Source organism: Cervus elaphus, chromosome 14 (genome assembly GCF_910594005.1).
Source record: "Cervus elaphus chromosome 14, mCerEla1.1, whole genome shotgun sequence".
In the NCBI taxonomy this organism is placed as follows: Eukaryota; Metazoa; Chordata; class Mammalia; order Artiodactyla; family Cervidae; genus Cervus; species Cervus elaphus.
This window is the reverse complement of record NC_057828.1, coordinates 45,109,252-45,130,572: the sequence shown is the minus strand read 5'-3', so window position 1 is coordinate 45,130,572 and position 21,321 is coordinate 45,109,252. Positions and strand designations below refer to the sequence as shown.

At 43.9% G+C, this 21,321-nt stretch overlaps 1 protein-coding gene across 1 annotated transcript in view; it reads left to right on the top strand.

Moving 5' to 3' along the window:
- The window catches only part of PEX14 (peroxisomal biogenesis factor 14), a 141,422-nt gene that overhangs the window by 95,850 nt on the left and 24,251 nt on the right, over positions 1 to 21,321 (top strand). Inside the window, exon 4 of the mRNA XM_043923183.1 lies at positions 14,344 to 14,472. Coding sequence (XP_043779118.1) covers positions 14,344 to 14,472 — 129 coding nt within the window. The remainder of the gene's footprint in view (positions 1 to 14,343; positions 14,473 to 21,321) is intronic.

Sequence of the window (21,321 nt, the reverse complement as noted above, 5' to 3'; positions counted from 1 at the left end):
GGGGAAAACCACTAGACCATTCAGGTATGACCTAAATTCCTTATGACTATACAGTGGAAGTGAGAAATAGATTTAAGGGACTAGATCTGATAGACAGAGTGCCTGATGAGCTATGGACGGAGGTTCGTGACATTATACAGGAGATAGGAATCAAGACCATCCCCAAGAAAAAGAAATGCAAAAAAGCAAAATGGCTGTCTGAGGAGGCCTTACAAATAGCTGTGAAAAGAAGAGAAGCGAAAAGCAAAGGATAAAAGGAAAGAGATATCCATTTGAATGCAGAGTTCCAAAGAATAGCAAGGAGAGATAAGAAAGCCTTCCTCAGCGATCAATGCAAAGAAATAGAGGAAAACAATAGAATGGGAAAGACTAGAGATCTCTTCAAGAAAATTAGAGATGCTAAGGGAACATTTCATGCAAAGATGGGCACAATAAAGGACAGAAATGGTATGGACCTAACAGAAGCAGAAGATATTAAGAAGAGGTGGCAAGAATACACAGAACTGTATAAGAAGGATCTTCACGACCCAGATAGTCATGATGGTGTGGTCACTCACACTCACCTAGAGCCAGACATCCTGGAATTGGAAATCAAGTGGGCCTTAGGAAGCATCACTACAAACAAAGCTAGTGGAGGTGATGGAATTCCAGTTGAGCTATTTCAAATCCTAAAAGATGATGCTGTGAAAGTGCTGCACTCAGTATGCCGGCAAATTTGGAAAACTCAGCAGTGGCCACAGGACTGGAAAAGGTCAGTTTTCATTCCAATCCTTAAGAAAGGCAATGCCAAAGAATGTTCAAACTACTGCATAATTGCACTCATCTTACACTCTAGTAAAGTAATCCTAAAAATTCTCCAAGCCAGGCTTCAGCAATACGTGAACCGTGAACTTCTAGATGTTCAAGCTTGTTTTAGGAAAGGCAGAGGAACCAGAGATGAAATTATCAACGTCTGTTGGATCATTGAAAAAGCAAGAGAGTTTCAGAAAAACATCTATTTCTACTTTATTGACTATGCCAAAGCCTTTGACTGTGTGGATCACAGTAATCTGCAGAAAATTCTGAAGGAGATGGGAATACCAGACCACCTTACCTGCCTCTTGAGAAACCTGTATGCAGGTCAAGAAGCAACAGTTAGAACTGGACATGGAACAACAGACTGGTTCTAAATAGGAAAAGGAGTACGTCAAGTCTGTATATTGTCACCCTGCTTATTTAACTTATATGCAGAGTACGTCATGAGAAACGTTGGGCTGGAAGAAGCACAAGCTGGAATCAAGAGTGCTGGGAAAAATATCAATAACTTCAGATATGCAGATGACACCACCCTTATGGCAGAAAGTATAGAAGAACTAAAGAGCCTCTTGATGCAAGTGAAAGAGGAGAGTGAAAAAGTTGGCTTAAGGCTCAACATTCAGAAAATATCAGACAAGACAGACTTAAAAGTCAGGTGAAAAATAAATTTCAGAATGGTCCACCACCAGGAAGATTTAACCTTTCTAAGTATATCTGTCCCTAATAACATAGTTTCAATATGCACAAAGCAAAAACGGACAGATTGAAAGGAGAACTAGGCAAATGGAATCATAATGGAAAGTTTTAAAAGATTACCCTCAATAATTGATAATACAAACAGACAAAATGGCCAAGATTGTAGCAACACAATGAACAAAATTTCCATATTACATATATGTAAATATACCATATTTATGGACTTCCCTGTGGTGCAGTGGATAGGAATCTGCCTGCCAGTACAGGGGACTCATGTCCAATCCCTGGTCCAGGAAGATCCCACATGCCGCGGAACAACTAAACTCCGTAAACCACAACTAAATGGTTCTGTGTCCTAGAGCCCCTGCTCCACAAGAGAAGCCACTACAATGAGATGCCCACACACCACAACGAAGAATAGCAGCTAGAGAAAGCCCACGCATAGCAATGAAGACCCAGCACAGCCAAAACTAATAAATGAATGAATAAAAAAGTAAATATACCATATTTATATAGTTTTATATAAATATTATACATACATAAAGATTGTTCCCAATAAAGACAGTAAGTATACAAAAAGATGTTCAGCCTCATTTAGGTTGTCAATAGAGAAATGGAAATTAAAATCAGAATGAGATAAAAAATAAGAACTTCGGTGTGGGATGTACTTTTGGCCTAAATGTCAGTTGCTAAGAGTCAGTTGCAAGTCACTTAGGAAGCTGTTGGCAGCATCTGTTAAAGCTGATAATACACATACCCCATATGGTCAAGCCGTTCCCCTCTAAAATATATGTATAAGGATCTTGATAGCAGCACTAATTAGATTGTTGTTGTTCAAAACTGGAAACAGATAAATTGTGGTTCATTCTTATCCTATATAAGAATAGTACATAGCAGTTAGAAGGAACCAGGGCTGAGGGCAATGGGAGGATGAATCTCTCAAGCATAACATTGAGTGGAAGAAATCCTTTGTAAAAGGATGCTTTCTGTGTTATTCCATTTATATAAAGCTCAAACGTAAGTGGTCTTGACCAGTGGTGTTAGAAGTTACGTGGCAGCTGTGGGGAGCAGGGGACACACCTGAAGCTGTCCTGGCTCGGATCTGAGTGGTCGTTACCTGGACGTCTCACTGGGTGAAAATTCATTAAGCTGCACACCTCACATTTGCATGCTTTTCTGTATGTTTATAGAACCCAAAGAAATGTGTACTTAAAACTATAGTGAGACCATCTTTTTTCCTTTCAGAATGACAAAGATAAAAGGCCTTGATAAGATCATATAGGCAAAGTTGTGGGAAACAGACACGTGCACACTGCTGGGAATGTAAGTGGAAATAACCTCTGCGAAGAGCAGTTTGTCAGTTTTTATCAAAATTAAAACTGGACATATCTGAAGATCCCCTGGAGAATGGAATGGCTACTTCCAGGGACATACTTGCAAATGTACAAGGCCTTGTATTGGGACTTTGTTTATAACAGTAAAAGTTTACTAAGGGACAAATTAAGTTATGGTACATGCGTGTGACAGAATACCTCATAGCCGTATGGAATGTGTTCAAAAATATAGCAAAGTATAAAGCAGCATTTATAATATTCTATTATTTGTATTAGAAGTAATTATGTGTGAATATAAATATTAATATATACATATGCATGTAGTCATGTATGAATGTGAGAGTTGGACCATAAAGAAGGCTGAGCACTTTAGACTGATGCTTTTGAATTGTGACGTTGGAGAAGACTCTTGAGAGTCCCCTGGACTGCAAGGAGATCAAACCTGTCAATCCTAAAGGAAATCAGTCCTGAATATTCATTGGAAGGACTGATGCTGAAGCTGAAACTCCAATACTTTGTCTACCTGATGTGAAAAACTGGCTCATTGGAAAATACCCTGATGCTGGGAAAGATTGAGGGCAGAAGGAGAAGGGGATAACAGAGGATGAGATGGTTGGATGGCATCACCGACTCAATGGACATGAGTTTGAGCAAGCTCCAGGAAATGGTGAAGGACAGGGAAGCCTGATATGCTGCGGTCCATGGGGTCGCAAAGTGTCGGGCACAACTGAGCGACTGAACAACAAGAACATATACATGTGTAACATATGAAATATAAGAAAAAGTGAAAGTGATAGTTGCTCACTCATGTCCACAGCTCATTGCAGCCCCATGGACTGCAGCCCACCAGGCTTCTCTGTTCATGAAATTCTCTAGGCAAGAATACCAGAGTGGGTTGCTATTCCCTTCTCCATGGGATCTTCCTGATTCAGCGATTGAACCCATGTCTCCTGCCTCATAGGCGGATTCTTTACCATCTGAGCCACCAGGGAATTTCCAAATATATATATATATGATATATGAATATATGAAAGCAATTTAATATTCATGGACTACCTATAGAAAGTGTATAAGAAACTAGTAGTGGTGGTGGCCTCTGGAAGGGAGAACTGGTTGGCCTGGTGGCAGGAGTGGGAAGGAGACTTAACTTCTCATATACCCTTTTGCATCTTTAGAATACAGAATTGGACTATGGGGATATAGCTGGGGTTTCCCAGGTGATGCAGTGGTAAAGAATCCGCATGCCAGTGTTAGGAGACGCAGGAGACATGGGTTTGATCCCTGGATCAGAACGATCCCCTGGAGAAGGAAATAGCAACCCACTCCAGTATTGTTGCCTGGGAAATCTCATGGACAGAGGAGCCTGTAGCCTAGGCTACAGGGCATAGGGTTGCAGAGCCGGATAGGGCTGAGCAACTGAACACACCCATACAGACACATGAGAATATATGTATTAAGTATTAATTTTCAAAATAATTGTTCAAAATCCCTTAGAAAGATGTGATGCAGGAGACTGGTGTCTTCCCTTTCAGTAGGTCCAGTATAGCCTAATGTTTCTTCACAGTGAAACAGATCTTTGGTTTAACAACAGATGATATGATTGGCTTCGCATAGGGGTCCCAAGTTTTTTGTGGGGGGAAACCCCTCGCAGCAGGGTGCTCAGGCTGCCCGGGTGTGAAGGATCTGATGAGTGGATAGTAAATTCAGACCTCCTGTCTTTTGTTCACTCGAAGACTCAACACTCGTTGAATGAAAGGGTGGGCCTCTCTGTACTGTTGATAATATAATTTTTCCTTCCCTCCTTACTTCAGAACAAGGATAAGTTGAATTCAGATTAAGTTAAAAGTGATGCAACACTGCTTCTTTTTGTACTTTTAAAAAATGTAATCGTCTTATGCTATGAGTATAACATCTGCTTTTTTATGTCTTAATGTATCAAAAGCATTTTCCTATGCCATCACAAATTGTTCATATGACTGTGAACGTTTGAATAGTATTACATTACTCAAATGTGTGATAATTTGCCTAATCATTCCTCTTTGGGCATTTATGTTGTTTAAATTTTTGGTTATTATTAAAAAATGGCAACAAGCCACCTTTGTATATTAGTCTAATACTACATTATTTTACTGTTTCTTAGGAGTAAAATAGTTGTCAAAGGTTGTGAATATTTTAAAATACTCCTGAGATAAGAGTGCTGAGTAGTCTTCCAAGAACTGCTCGGTTTTCTCTTCCATAGCACCCTTGCCAGCTTTGGGTATTCTCATGCAAAAAGGTCATTTTTAATTTGAAAAAACTCAAGTCTTAATAATTTTAGCAGTACATTGACTGATAAGCTTTTCTTTATTTTCCATGTTTTCTGTAGTTGAAGTGTTATCTTTTTCAATAGGTAGATGTAACTGTATGTTAAATGTCGTCTGTCTATATTATAATGTTACAGATAGTATATTATAGGTAGGAGACAGCCAAAATACTCATCCAATATAAGAAATTGGGGGGAAGAGGAAAGCTGCCATTTCACAGGTAGGAAAGGTGAGCTCACCTCTCTTCACACATTGTGTAGCAAAGTAAGCACTCAGATATTTATGGATATGGTTAAGTGTGTGTGTGTGTGTGTGTGCTAAGTCGCTTATGGTTGAGTACTTAATATTTTTCACTAATAATGAACTGCACTAATAATGTAGTGTAGAACTACACTAATAATGTTGACAGTAGCAACCAATACCAGATTCATTTGAGCTACACAAATAGGTGGTGACAAAGTAATGTATTGACCCATTAGAACATAACATGTTTTAATGTGTTCATATCAGATTAACATGAGGACTTAAAAAAATCTGATAGCTGCATGGTAATTTAAAACTCTAGGAAGCAAGTTGAATGGCAAATAACAAACCTTTCTGATCATATGTTTATGATTCAAGATGTAAAAGAAAACCCCACATGAACATGGAACTTCTGTAGCATTCAGCTGAGTAACAGAGTGTACCCTTGGGACATGGAACTCTTGTGACAGGGTTTTCTTTAAGGAACAAAAATCTCCACCTTGGTTTGTGCCCCACAGTACAATTGTTTCCCAAATCAGGCTATTTCCAGTAACATATGAAACAGCGTATGGCTATCCCTCCCATCCCAAAGCAAATGTTTGTTTTGTTGCAGCGATGGAAACATTTCCATTGGTGAAGCAAATATTTAGAGCTGAAAGAAACATTTGGGCAGCCAGGATGTGTCAAAATAGAACAGATGCCTGCCTTTCGAAAAATACGATTAAAAAAAAAAAGAAAGCCACCTTGTACTTGATTGCTGGCGTTACAGCCACAATGGGTTAAGCAAGAAATTAGATGCTGTGAATGTCATTCTAATCAGAGCTTCTGGGCACATCTCTGCACCTTCTTCTTCCTTGGCTTTTCTCTTCCAGAAAATGGGGATAATCATTCCAAGTGATTTTGTTAACAATTAAGTTTCCTTTTTCCCTCCAAATATTTTCTTTGTTCTTAACAATTAATTTATTCTCTTGAGTCAGAAATATGTTCACATGGAACACAGTTCATAAGGATATACAGTGAAAAGGCTGCCTTCAGTCTATGTCCCCAGCTAGTCTCCTCTCCACCTGGGACCAACATTACTTGTTTCTCATCTATCTTTATTTTATGCTTATGCACATGACTAAACAGATGTGTTTGTGTGTGTGCATACTTATATTCTTTTTTTTTTTTAAACATAGAGGTTCCATGCACCCTTCATCTAGTTTTCCCTATGTTCCATTTATCCTTTTTGTTTTCCTCATCTTTGAGACTGTTTGTTCTAAGAGTTTGCGTGTTTAAAAATGCACTGTGTCAGGTAGCAGGCTGGGGAGCAGGCAGGTCAGGCCGCACTTGCTCCATCCCTCCAGGGCGGTAAGAAGAGCACTGTGTTGGGCGTCTGGTTTTGCCCTGGGTCTCAGCATGGCTGTCGGTCAGTGCTCCCTCTCCCTGATGTATTCTCTCCAGCTGTAAAACAGAAGGAAAGGAAAAGGAAAAGAACAAGTTAGATGAACTTCAGCTTTTCTTCCAGATCTGAATTACTTTGGTCGTCAAAGGTGAAGTTTTCTTTTTCTTTAAACAAACTTCACTGCCTCTTTTAAAGGGAGTAAGTGTCAAGTATGGTTAAAGGTGTTTATTAACTTGGCTTTCCTATCTATGCACAAACATACATCTGGCTTCCTTGGCCTTCGGCGTTCAAGTAACAGTGATCCCTGATATTCCTACTCCTCAGTCCTCAGACGTAGTTCCTCCCCAGGACTTGTTCGATGCACAGTGGAAAGGGCTGGCTTCCCAGCCTGTTGCCAGGAACCTGCAGGGTTAGACACCGCTGTCCGGCACAGCCAGCAGCCGTGTTTGTCGGGCTTTGGAATTGATGATCATATATGAGAAGCAACTCCTCTGTTTTTGTTTTTAATTTAGCAGAGAGGGATTAAGAGGAAAAAAAGGCAAAGCCTTTAGACGCTGGATCTAAAAATAGACATCATGGATGCTGATTGGAAACCCTCCCAGTCTTTCATATGAGAGATCTCAATTTGTGTTACACAGAGGGGCAGCTCACGTCTGTCTTGTTCACCAGTTATACTACTCCCCAGAGAAGCTCAATAAATTTTATAGGGAAGTTTCCTCCTTATGCGGAAGGAGCTTAAGCTCAGCGACTGGTGTGGCTGAAATAATTTAGGGCTCCAAGGGAGTCCGTCCACCTTGTAGAGTAATGTAACAGAAGTAAATGTGCAGAAACTTTTGATCTTGGTTGATTTGGCCATGCCATCAATGGTGCTGGGCTCTGGCTCCTATGACCCCAACCTGTCTGATCTGGAATAAAACTGCTCCCCAGAACTTGCATTTAGTTCCACTGCTAAAATGACCCTTCTGCCTGATTCACTGGCAGTGGTTGTGGAGCTTGCCTTCTGGGGTTCTGCTGTTTCCACCACTAGTCCTTTGACGCCTCTGAACTTGGCTGAGTTTTTATATTTCCCGTTTGACTCTAAGCGGCACAAAGAGCCTCTCTCACGGACATTAAGAAAGCAGAGCTGCCTTCTCTGCTTAGACTGACGGTGGACCAAGCCTGGCGGGCTCCTCAGTCTCTGAGCTAGCGGCACAGTACCTTGTGCACTGGCTTTTTACTCAGTGATTTATGCCCGGAGACGTGGCTGGGTGATATCCAGTGTCCTTTTGTCTTTGTGTTTATTTTTCTTGCACATTTAATGTATTTAAAGGATATATTGTCTTTATGGTTCACTGGGATAAAGGAGGGGATTGGTGCGAGTTTTAATGAGAGGTCCCTGGCTCTCTGTGTTGAGATGAGAGTTATATTCTTGCTTAGATATCTTTCTTTCTTTCCATAGGTGGCAGGAGGCAGTGTTTTGCTGCTTTTTGAAATAGCATTTCTGCCTAACGATTTTTAGAAGGATACTGAGGACATTCAATTTCAGGGCATCCTCAGCAACTTTTCCTCCTGTTGTTTAAACTTTGCTTATTTAAGGAGAGGTGACAGTGTCGTGTCTTGTTCTTGAATTTACATATCAATATGAAAATAGTGGAGACTGGCCCCACCATCAGATCAATTTTTATAAAAACTCTTTGCATTCAGAGTAATGCTGTTTGAAACTAGTTTTCTCAGAAACTGTTTTTTTGCTGCTTGGGAAGTGTTAATCAGCGGAGGAGAAAGCATTTGGCTTATTTGCTTAATATTTTAACCAAGTGAATTAGGTTGGGGGGCTGGGGGGAGGGGATAAGAAAGTGGGTGGGGGAGGCCCCATAAACAAGGTGATATATAATATTTTTTTTGTTCTCCTTTTAAATAAATACCGATCAGCTTTATGTTCAGAGACAATAGGAGCCGTTGGCTTAAATTTGCAGTTTACTGTATTTATGGCTGTAATATCAAGGTGCTGCCGTCGTAATTTCATGCCCCAATGAGAAGAGCAAGGTCGAAGCAAATGCTTCCATCGGCATCTGCTAACACACTAACTCATAAACAAGGCCCGGCTGGATCAGGTGGCACGGAATAATACAGGCTAATGAAATACAGCACAGCTTTCCATTACTGTTAGTTTTTACAGTGTCGTCATTACGTGTAATTTATGTTTAAAAAATTCAATTTTATACAAGGCACTGGGAAATAGGGGTCTACAGGTCATCCAACGACTTTTAGAGGCCCTGAGAGTCCTTATTGTACTCCACCATTCCAACAAAATGTTAATAAAATTTTAAAAAAAAAATACTTTTTTCCCCTGTCTCCTCCCCTAACCTTTTCTGAGAGAGTTGATTTTTCTTTTAATTTGGGGAGTATTTTTAGCCAGCTGTCTTCTTTGCCTCATCTCCTCCCAGATGTGCCTGGGTAGATAACTAGTTGTGTTCCGAGAGAGGTGACCCTGCTCAGTTCCCCCACATCCCAGATGAATTTCCCAAGTCCTGTAAATAGACGACTGAGATGAGGGAGGGAGACAGCCGAGTGGCCAGCCCATAAGTGCTGCCCGTGGCCATTGGACCCCTGGCCCTGTTCCCTGATCCCCGTCAGACTCCACATTTTTATTATAAAACTCGAGCTGGGCCGAACGGTGCTGTCGGGCGTTCATCACCTTGCTTATTTCCCAGCTATTCCCTACCCCTGCTGTCCCGGTGGTTGTTTGACCTGAGGATACAGAGAACAGTGCTGTCTGCTGTCCTCTTGTCTCTCTGCTTCCCCTGCACGGAGCCAGGCAGTGCCCAGCAGATCCTTATTCTGACAAAGTCTGGTTTGGTTTTGTTTGCATTTTAATAGAAACCTTTAAACAATTTTGTTTATCTTCTAAGGGATAAAAATAAGCAGGTGTGGCAGCCTTGAGGCCATTGACTTCAGTTGCTGCAGCTTTATTAATCAGCAGAATGTAGCTTGTTTGTTCTGTCCTTTTAAAAGAATCCCACCCTGCAGAAAGTGTTGGAAGAGAAGTCCCTGCGCAGCGTCTACACGGGGGCTTCTCCAGGGAAAGGGAACCGTTCCGGGAGGTAGATTCCAGAGAACCGAACCCAAGAGGACTAGAAGTCCTCCCTCCCTCCTTCTCTTCATCTGAGAGAGGCTCCCTCTGAATTCAGCGCAGTTTTGCAGATCAGGCAGCTGGGGTCTTAAAGGTGAAATGACAAGAGGCGGGCATCCCACTCTGCCTGCTCACCCTCGTGTCCCTTTCTCCTCCTCATAAGTAAAGCTAGTGAGGGGATGGGATAACTGAGCAGGACTTTCTTAGTTTTGCTCTCCGTCAATAACAGAGTTTAATTGTCATGTCACAGACTGGGGGAGGAGCTGGTAGCTCCTCAAATTGCTAGGTAGCAGAGGTGAAGACCCTGAGAGAGCATCGAAATGCAAAAGGCTAACAATATTAGGTCATGTCATTGACACCCCAGCTGAAAGGAAATGTTAGGCTTTCTTAAAATTGGTGAATTTTTCCAAAGGCAGCAGCTAAAGGATGACTTGAGGTGGGGTGACGGGGGAGGAGGTCTGCCTGCCAAAGGACGACACCCTTTTCTCCTGTCTGCTCTGCTCAGCCCTTGCTCAGTCCCTCTGCAGTTAGATTACTCCTTGCAGATAGCAATCAACTGGAAGGAAGTGTGTGTGTCTAATTTGCATGAGATTATTTAAAACAAAAAAAAAAAAGGTCTGCATTAGTCAGGGTGATGGTAAACAACGCAAAGAGATGCCTTTTATAATATAGCCTGTGCCTCAGCTTTCAGAGCCAAATATAATTCACTTACAATTGGCAGTTTCCTTTATTATTCCTTTTAACCTTTTGGATTCTGCACAGTCTCTATCTAATCTCTCCACTGTTTGTCTCAGTGGGGGTGGGTGGAATCCCCGATGTCTTCTGTGTGGCCCCTGGGCAATGCCCCATCTGTCTGTAAGGGCATGATCCTTTCAGCACCAGGAGCTGGTGACAGGGTAGGTAAGTGCTGCGTTCAGAGAGGAGTAACACTCCACCTCACCTCCAGCTCTCTGAGTCCCTGATGAATCACTTGAGTTCTGTAGAGTCAGTCTTCCCTAAGCTGGCAGACACTCTAGAGGAGAGGCACTAAGGGAAGCGTAGGCACCAGCCTGTGAGAGGCCTTGGATTTATTTGATTAGAATATGAGGAGATGAGGTCGTTCTACCCTTGTCACTTGGTGGTGTTCAAAAAATTGTCCAGGTGACATTTGCAAGTAAGATCCAGGCGTTAAGTTCCCCTGTCATTTTGGTATAGCCGCGTTCATTGGCTGTTACCTGACCCTGATGCTGGGAAAGATTGAGAGCAGGAGGAGAAGCGGGCAGCAGAGGATGAGATGGTTGAACGGCATGACCGACTCAGTGGACATGAATTTGAGCGAAGTCTGGGAGATAGTGGAGGCCAGAGGAACCTGGCATGCTGCAGTCCCTGGGGTCTCAAAGAGTTGGGCACAACTTAGTGACTAAACAACATAGATGGGGTGCCGGTGAGGGGAATGGGGGAAGATAGGTCAGTCCTTATATTTTAACAAGATTGAAGGCTTCAGGCATCATTTTGGAGTCTGCCTTTTGATGTGCTATAACTCTGCCGTCATGGGAAGTCACCAGGCTGGAGACGGAGAGCCTGGGGTTTCATCTGCTATCACCAGGCTTTTACTACTAGGATTTGAGGCATAGTGTTCACCCTCCTTAAACCTCAGTTCTTTTGTCTTTGTTTTTTAAATCTGTCAAATAAGGTCGGTGGTTCGGATGATGGCCCAGCTCTGAAATTATATTGTTCATTGAGATTGTCAAAATGCTTCTTTTAAAAAAAAAAAAAGAAGAAGAAGAAAAATAATTCATTTTCTGTAACTAAATCAAAAGCCTGCTTCTCCAGAGAACTGGGGATATCAGAACTCCAGCCAATGTAAATGTGATGCATCACATGATAAGGTCTCTGAAACAAGAGCTTGGAAGGAAGTGCTGATGCCCTTTAAGCCGTGGCCGCTCTTGTGGGCTTGGCTGCAATAACGCAGGGAACACGTTTTATTAGGAAAATAGGCTTCGTCAGAGCTCCAGGCCAGAAGGCAGGTCCACGGGCAGGGAGTCCTGTCCCTTTAACCGGCCCCAGCTCCCAGTGCCACAGCACAGCCTGTAACTTGCCGTATATTTCCCCAGTGCTAAACATTATCGTACTTGTTTATATTTGAAAGAGCCGAAAGGGAAAATGAGAATGCAACCGAATGCTCCTTTTGGGAGAATTACCCTCATTTGCAGCCAGCGACTGACAGGGCTCACGACCCACCAGGTTTATAAAGTCCCATCATGAGCCAGTGACCAGCCACTCGTGCTGATGCCGCAGGCGCCCTGTCTCCTCTCATGGCTGATAATGGGGGTGAAACTGTTGATGATGGGGGTGAAACCATGCTCTTCCTACTAGAACTCGGAATGGGGCTCCCCTCCTACCTGGAAGGACAGACGGGCAGTCAGCACCTGGGCTGGAGCCTGGGAGGCGCTTGCTCGGGGAAGCGTGTTCTCTGTGTTTGCCCGGCTCGTCTGTCTGTCCTGCCCCTGTCCTCGGGAGGCTGCCGCACAGGAGAACGCTTTTTTCAATAAGCTGGGGCCTTAGAGAGGAGGAACGTCCCCCGCCTGGCCCCACATACTCAAATTCAACTCTTGTATTTGAAGGTGCCGTGGCCTTCCCTGGTGGCTCAGACAGTAAAGAATCTGTCCTTAATGCAGGAGACCCGGGTTTGATCCCTAGGTCTGGAAGAGCCCCTGAAGAAGGGAATGGCAACCCACTCCAGCATTCTTGCCTGGAAAATTCCATGGGCAGAGGAGACCATGGAGCCTGGCAGGCTATATGCAGTCCATGGGGTTGCAAAGAGTCAGACACGACTGAGTGACTGAACAACAATAATAAGCGCCAGTGAATGGTTCCTTTGCCCCCTGCCAGCCTCTCTTCTGCCCCTGATGTCAGCCTATTGAGAGGATGCTGCACTTACTTGGGGGACCCAGCAGCCCTGGGACGCCATGGAGGAGTGACCTGGCCCATACTGGCTGGCGTGCCGGGGTGAAGAGGACAGGAGATGCAGTGTTAAATGGGGAGGAACCTCAAGTGCTCAGTGCAGAGAGAAGAGATGGCCCAGGGCCATTTAGAGTCATCCAGGTATTCTCCCTTGACCACTTGTGGTGGGGTGTGAGGAGTTTGAGGGGCAGCTGCAGCCAGCTCGCTTGCCAGCATGGTGCAGGGCAGCGCTGAGCTTGGGCAGCACTTGAGCATTAATATGCTCTGGCTATTAGCCCCTTGGCACAGAGCGCAGGGCCCCACGCTTTGGAAGATGCTGATCCTTAGAACCTCCTTGTATTTCATCTACCCCCAGGGGCAGATAGACCATGCTGAGGGCCTCTAATGGGGAGCTGCTGAGCAGATGTGGACGCACTCTCGGCTCGAGTTTAAAAGCTCTGTGTGGTGGCTGGGCTGGATGCCGGCATTCCCAGAACAGCCAGAGTGCTTTGCAGACTAGCAGTGGCCTCCCACCTGCTTCTCCTACTCTCAGTGCCTGGAGTACTTCTGTGTGCAGGATCGCTTCCCTGACTGCCCTGTGGAACGATCTCACACCTGTGTGCCACTCTTGACAATCCTGAAGCTCTCGATCAATAGGTTGGGGCCCTCGTTTCTTCCCCGAGAGCCTCCCCCATCTGCCTCCGACCTGTTGAAATATCCCAGCTGTGCGCCCACTGGACGTGTGGTCTTCATGGGTTTTTCAGTTGCCTTTTATTCTTCCATGGGCAAATCCTCTCCACGTGTCATAGCCACTGCAGATGGCGCCCTGCTATTTCATGTCCCAAGTGCACTGTGGTTTAGAGTGTTGGGAGGATTTTTTTTTTTTTTTAAAGGAAAAAGAAAAACTAGCCAAAGGCGATATAGGCAGCTTGTGATAGGCTAGAGTAATAATCATCTGAAAGTTTGGGCCTGGCCTTGTTTTGATCTGTTTTCTTGTTTTATTTTCTTCTTTACATTCTATATCCCATTCATACTAATCACAGTCAGTCCTGATTTTTCTTTTTATTTCTGCATTTGTCATAAAATAAAGCAAATTATTCCCGTCTTCAGAAACGATCTAGACTAATTAGTCGTCTCACCCAATAATTAGTTTTTTGTTTCCCTGTCTGTTTTCATGCATTATTGTTAGTTTTTTCCCCTCTTTTTTTAACACCATTACAGATTAAAATGAGCCACATTTGCAGTTGATGGTATCTGATTTCGGGGGAAGAATGGAGAATTGCAGTACGGAGCGACTTCAAAAGCAGCAATAAACTCAAGGATAAATTAAGGAAATTGAATGAGCCACATTTGGAAGCAGTGTTGAGGCTAATATTCTGTCGCTTAAGGTTAAATTGCAGCCGAGAGAGGTTCCGGAGAATCCGAAATCGGGGAAGCAACTTAGCAGGATGCTAGGCGTCCTGTGACTCCAAGGTCTTTTCTCAAATGAAGATTTTCTTGCAGCCATGGACAGTGGCAAAAGGCACTCACCTGCAATTATGTCCTCTTCTCCCCCAGGGCTGACAGATGAAGAGATCGATTTGGCTTTCCAACAGTCAGGCACGGCTGCCGATGAGCCTGCGTCCTTGGGCCCAGCCACACAGGTGGTTCCTGTCCAGCCCCCTCACCTCATTTCGCAGCCATACAGTAAGTCACCTGCTCAAGCTCCTGCTTTAACCTTGACTGGGATTCAGGACTCTGGCCAAAGGGTAGTGCTTCATGTCTCTCAGACTCAGCAAGCCAGGGGAGACTGGGCATAGGAGATGGCTCTTGGGTTTTTCTAAAAAAGTGTGACACACCCAGTTCTCTTCTAGACAAACTTGTAAGTATGTGACAAAGGTTTAAGACACAAGAGACAAGAATAAATGAGTTTCTTGTTTTGTTTCAAGTATTTTGGTTTTGATCAAGAATCTGTAAAAGTATTTATTGGTTGTGTTTTCATTTTCTTACATTAGTACATTTTGCATGTTGAAGTGTTAGTTGCTCAGTAGTGTCCAACTCTTTTATGACCCCATGGGCTATAGCTCACCAGGCTCCTCTATTGGATTTTCCAGGCAAGAATACTGGAATTGGTTGCCATTCCCTTCTCCAAGGAGTCTTCCCGACATAGGGATCGAACGCGGGTCTCCTGCATTGCAGGCAGATTCTTTACCATCTCAGCCACTAGGGAAGCCCATGTTACCGTTTTGCTAATGAGAACATAAACATCTAATTCATGGGTACATTCTTGTTTGGTCACTGAAATAACTTGTCTCCTAGTTTTATCTTTTAAAGTTAATATTAGCTGGTTTAAGCTAGCCGTCTCCACCCCACCCCTCTTCTTCCTTCCTTCCTTCCTTGTCCTGGCTATACCACATGTATTTATGTAGTGGCAGTCTGTGAGAGAATTTCAGGTTAAATGTGAAGGTCCTTTCTGAATGCAACTTTTAATTGTTACATGAGAACATGGCCCATGAGAGGTTTTTGTTGTTGTTAAATGAAAACCGCGTTTAGGAATAGAGATTCTTTAAGCCAGTAATAAATATACGCTTCCAAAATAGAGGCAGAACCCCATCTTTAAGTCACTTATGAAAAATCTAAAAAGGTAAAAATTGACTCCAAATCAATGGAAAATTGCTCAGTTTTGTGTGAAGACCTCAGCCTTGGATTTGCTGTCTTTCAAAATGCCTCTTCAATACTTGTCTATCTCAGAAGTTTTAATTTTTTCAAAACATGCTTTTAAAGTGTTAGATATCCAATTTTAAAATGCACAGTTTCAAATGCCAGACTCGTTTTGACGCCTACCACATGACCTGGAACCACTTTGCCGTCTTTCCCATAGACAGGGAGGTGCAGTCATTCGTATAGACAGCATAGGGCCAGGCAGTGGGTTAGAATCCGCTTTGTGTGTTACAGGTCTCATTTAGACGTTGCCTTTCCTTTGCTCCCTGGATAAGACTGGGCAGTGAGACCAGGTTCCATGAACTCCAGTTGATCTCATCCTTGGTCACCTGGTCTCACAAACCACTCAGACCAGAGAACCAGTGCTCCGTGCTGAACCGTATCCCGGGGCTGCTGAGTCAGTGGGATTCACCCGTCAGCCTGGGACTCCATTCTTCCTGGCTAACGTTCTTGTCGATCCATTGTGTTGCCTTGGGTCACTACACACACACTCCATGTTTCTTTTAAATCAAAGCCTGAATCTCTGCACTTTTTTTCCAGTTGTGGCCCTGGGCCCAGGGTTTGGTGGGATTCGTTGAGGATGGGTAGTGGCAGCTGGGGTACAGAATTCTCTAAGATGCACATCTGTTCTGTTCCAGCTGTTCCCTTCGTGACTTAATACCGAGCCGGTCTCCTGGCTACTTGGCAACTTCTTGCTCAGAAAAGATTATTCTGTGAGTCACAGCATTGGCCTAAAACATCATACATTTGCCTACTTTCAGTGGACACAAAGGGTTAAAACGCTTGCCTCTCTGAGAGGAGCAGAAGAATAGGGGTGGGGGGGGTCCATTCAGTTATTTCAATCAGTCTCCTGCCCAGATCTCTCTGAGAAAAAGCATTGCTCCGTTTAGGTATTTAGGTAGGAGTATTTTTAAGAGTCTCCCAGCCCTAAAAATAAAATACATCTTCTTAGAGACAGACTCCTTCCTGCTTTGACACTAGTATAAAAACAATGGTAATGGTAATTTTAAATACCTGGAGTTTTTAGTTGTCAGTGTTGAGCTCCACTCTTCTTGTACCGTTACCCTGCTCCTCTCAGCTCGGGGGTGACTCTCCCTCTCCACTTCTGTACTTTTGCCAAGAGGTGTCAAAACTACTCCAAAAAAAAAAAAAAAAAAAAGCTTGATTTTGATTAATATAGAGAAACAAGACTTTGCCTGACTGATAATAAAACTGATAAATGACATTTGAATTACTTGTAGCGGTAATTTATTACATAAAATATCTTTTATTTGACATGCGATTAGTTGCTGGAAGCATCACTCAATCTGACTAGTTTAAACATGCTCTAAAATGAACCCCAGTAAAAACCAGGGCTGTCTGCTGTTGGCGTTATGAAATATACTAATCCTGGAGTGAGGAAAAAAATCTGACTTTAAATATTTAAATGATTAATTGGGTTTATATATTTTTTTTACCTTTCTAACCCCCTTAATTACAAGCAAACTCAGGGGAGTTGCTGAACTAGGTGTGCAATCTGCATGCTTATCACCGAGGCATTGTCTGAGTCCTGGGAGGGATTTATGGCCTCCATTCATGTGTGTTCCTGCCGATTTTACATCTGGAGCTTGGGCAGCCTTTCCTTCCCATTTCTTGGCTTTTTAAGGACATTCCATCTCTGAGCCCAAGCCTAGAAAATGGGATTTTCTGGGCTCAGCCCCAGAATGCTCATGTCTGGGGGAGGGTGGCTTTTCCAAGACCACCCCTGGGAGCCCAGTGCTCACAGATCATCACCTCTTGCCTGCCCTCCTGCTTGATGGCAGGTGTCCCACTCAGTTCCTCTTTTGATATCTGTGGTTGACCTTGAGGTGTTAGCAAATGCCAGTGTCAGCAAAGAGAACATGGAGACCCACCAGATTGGGACCAGTTCAGGTCGTCAGTGTTTATCAAGCACCTATGGTGAGACTCTTGAGCATATTTAAAAGGCATTGGGAGACTATTTGAGAGGGGGGTAGTTTGAATATACAAGGAAAATGAAATAATAATATATGTTTCCTGGGAAAGTTGGAAAAGAATGTGGAGTTGGTTCTGGGCACAAGTAGAAAGATTTATAGTAGATCACAGACGAGAAGTGCTTCCCAGTGGCTCAGTGGTAAAGAATCTGCCTGCAGTGCAGAAGACACAGGTTCGAGCCCAGAGGGGGAAGATCCCCTAGAGAAGGAAATGACAACCCACTCCAGTATTCTTGCCTGGGAAATCCCATGGACAGAGGCATCTGGGGTCGCAGAGTCGGACACGACTGAGGGACTAAACAACAACAACAACTATAAGCTCAGTTCAGTGTCATGAGAGATTCAAAACATGATCTTTAAGATTCTTACAGGCTCTCTAAGAGAGATAAGATAAACTCTTAAGAAAAAGATAATAACATAAGACATTGTGATTTAATGCCAAAATTAATTATACAGACAAGAAACTCCACAGGAATACAGAAAAGAGAAAAATTAATGTGGGCTCAAGAAGTCGGAGAAGGCTTTGTGAAAGTGGTGGGAGGGGAAGCATGGTGTCACCTGGTGTGAGAATAAACCAGTGTTGTCAGGGCTTAAAAGAAAGTCGGGATGAGCTCAGGAGAAGTCAGATCAGGATGCGAGAGGAACTCTGACATTCTCTCTTCTCAATTTGGTTTCTTTTTGTTCAACTTCAAAGCAGGAGTCAGTGTATGTGTCTATGCACAGAGCCTAACAGAGTCCCGAAGGTTAAGTCCTGATAAAACCTTGATTGATTCATTCATTCTAAGCAGACTTTTCTTCTTTCCTCCTGAAGAGACAAGAATCAAGGTAGCTTTGAGATACAGGCACGATCAGTGTGAATTTTATACGACAATCATTTTTCTTAGGCTTAAATGTCCTCCCCCCGCCCCGGCCCCCACCTACTGTCTTCGATAAACAGTTTAGGCTTTTTTGGACTGCCCTACAGCTTCAATTGTCTCTTCTTAAAATAGGATGTAAATGTCTGAGGTTGGTGAAAGGCTTTGACATTTCATTAGAACTCCTGAGAGAGAAAATGTGTTCTTTCTCAGTCTGTTTTCCCTCTGGCCTGTTTAGTAACAGAAACTTAGCCTTGATTGTCCTAGGTCCCTGAGCAAGCATTTACTGATGAATGCCCGCTATGTGCCAGGTGTTGTGTGGGACCCCGGGGATGGGATGATTGAGGGGTGGCTGGTCACTCCCTCCAGCCCCCCGTCCAGTAGGAAAGGCGATTAGGGGAACACAGCAGTGCTGTGAGGTCAGCCCAGGGGAGGCTGGTGGGACGGACAAGGTGAAGGGCACTTCAGAGAGCGGGAGGGGCCTAACTGGACCTGGGGCACGATGGCTGCCCTGACTAGACAGGATGGACCCGAACGTCCAGGCTAAAGCGAAGCCACATGGACGTGAACCCATGTGATGGTCAGAGTGGCTGCACCATGGGATGGGAGTATCAGAAGAGACGACCTGAGAAGAAGGTGACAGCCAGGTCATCACCCTGACGGAGGACAGTCAAAATCACATGGACTTCGTACTTGGAGATGCATCGTCTAATTATTCATGAGGCTGTATTACCCTTTTGACCGTGTAATTCTTAGACTGATATTAAAATTATTTGTACCATCCGAGCAGGTGCTGCATGGGGAAGTAGAGAAGACACCCTGGGGTTGTGCTGAATGGGGCAGGTGTAACTCCCTTTCAAATGCCTCCATCCCGACTGGGCCTGGGGCGCCCCTTGCCTCCGTTAGTCCCCTGCTTGCCACCACACAGGGCTGAAACCAATTAAGCTATGAGTTCCTTGAGTTTAGAGGGTTTTGTTTTGTTTTTAATCTATGGCCCGAGGCTCTGACTTAGCAGGTGTTCTGGAAACATTTGTTAAATAAATAAATGGTGGTGGACATGTGCTTGAGAATTGAAAGGTGCTGGGTGATACCCTCAACTTAAGGTGGGGGGCCGGGTGTGCTGCCCAGGTAGCCAGTCATTGAGGCCTCCTGCGTCCTCTGGGCCCGACAGCTGTGGAAGTAGAGGACAGGCCTTGCTAACCCATGCCATCTTGTATGGTGTGAATGGTAAGAGCTTTCGGGATTTAAGAACAAAGGGAAACCCCCAGGGTGCTGGTCTCAGGCCAGGCCTTATGGAGGAGACAGGTCTGCGGAAGCATCTAGAAGTAGGGGTAGGGGGCGGTGGAAGTGGATCTAGAAGAGACTGTAAATGGAGGTGCTGTGGACGGCCTCCCTGTTCCCACCAAGAAATAAAAGGGGAGGAATCTCCTGTTTCTCTCTCTCCCATTTCTCTGTCAGTTTAGCACACAGATTTCACCCTCTATACTGCATTAAGAGTTACTGGTTTGCTGATAGAGGAAGCATTTCTCTAATTTTGAGGAAACTGTTTTTCTTCTTCTGTCCCCGTGACTCGCTGAGAGTAGCAGCTCTTCAAGGGCCGGCTCCGGTCTGTTTTCCTTGCTTTGTGTTATGCTCAGTGTGGTGCCTTGTGGGTGCTGAGTAAACACCATGTGTGGTTATTGAAAACCATCAGCATTACCTTAAACTATCGAGTGGAGAAATCCTCTCCTTAGATTTCTTAGACCACTGACAGAGTGTTTGGTGCTGGAGGTAGCTGGGATCATGGCTGTGCTAACAGTGCAGCCTGTGTTAGTTGTATAAGATTCTGCAATGAACAAGTTTGGTTTAAACAAAACAGAAACCTCTTTCTCTGAGTAAACATAGGCAGTCAAGGCTGCTGCACTGGCTCTGTGGTCCTCAGGGACCCTGGCATCGCTCACACCTGGCAGTCATGTAGCTTGTACTCCAGTGAGACTGTTGCAGTGCCAGCTGTCCCCTCTGCTCTCCACAAGCAAGAATGGGGAGAAGGAAGGAAAAGGGCAAGTCACCTTCTAAGGACACTTCCTGGAAGTCACCCACATACCTTCCCTCTGGTCCCCATTGGCTGGAAGTCAACCTTGGAGCCATGCCTTTCTGCATGAAGGCTGAGAAATGCAGTCCTTATCCTGCTGGGTATTTTCTCAGTGTTCATATTCCATAGAAAGGTTGAGTTGGAATCAATACTAAGTTCAGGATAGTGGTTACTTCTGAGTGGAGAGGAAGATGTGGCTAGTTTCTGTGGTGTTTGGAAAGTTTTAACTGATTAAGTGGGTGGGTTTAGGATTGCTAATCTTACTGTCATGTTTCATAACTTATCTAAATGTTGTATTCTTTTATAGGTGTCAAATAATACAGGGTACATTTTAAAAGTTGATTTAGAACTCTCACCTTTTGCTTCTTCGCTTGATGCCAGCTGCTTCACTGAGCAGAGAGAGAACTTAGAGCCCACCCTGCTGGGTATTGTTTCAGTCACTGCTGACTTCCTTTAGTTCTCTCTCTTAAAAAGCAAACACCCTTTTCTAACAACATGAGACAGCTCTACTCATGGATGTCACCAGATGGTAGATATGAAATCAGGTTGATTATATTCTTTGCAGCTGAAGATGGGGAAGCTCTATACAGTCAGCAAAAAAGAGACCAGGAGCTGTCTGTGGCTCAGATCATGAACTCCTTATTGCAAAATTCAGACTTAAATTGAATAAAGTAGGGAAAACCATTAGGCCATTCAGATGTGACCTAAATCAAATCCCTTACATTATACAGTGGAAGTGACAAACAGATTCAAGGGATTAGATCTTACAGAGTGCCTGAAGAACTATGGATAGAAGTTTGTAACATTGTACAGAGGCAGAGATCAAAACCATCCCCAAGAAAAAGAAAGACGAAATGGTTGTCTGAGGAGGCCTTACAAATAGCAGAGAAAGGAAGAGAAGCTAAAGACAAGGGAGAAA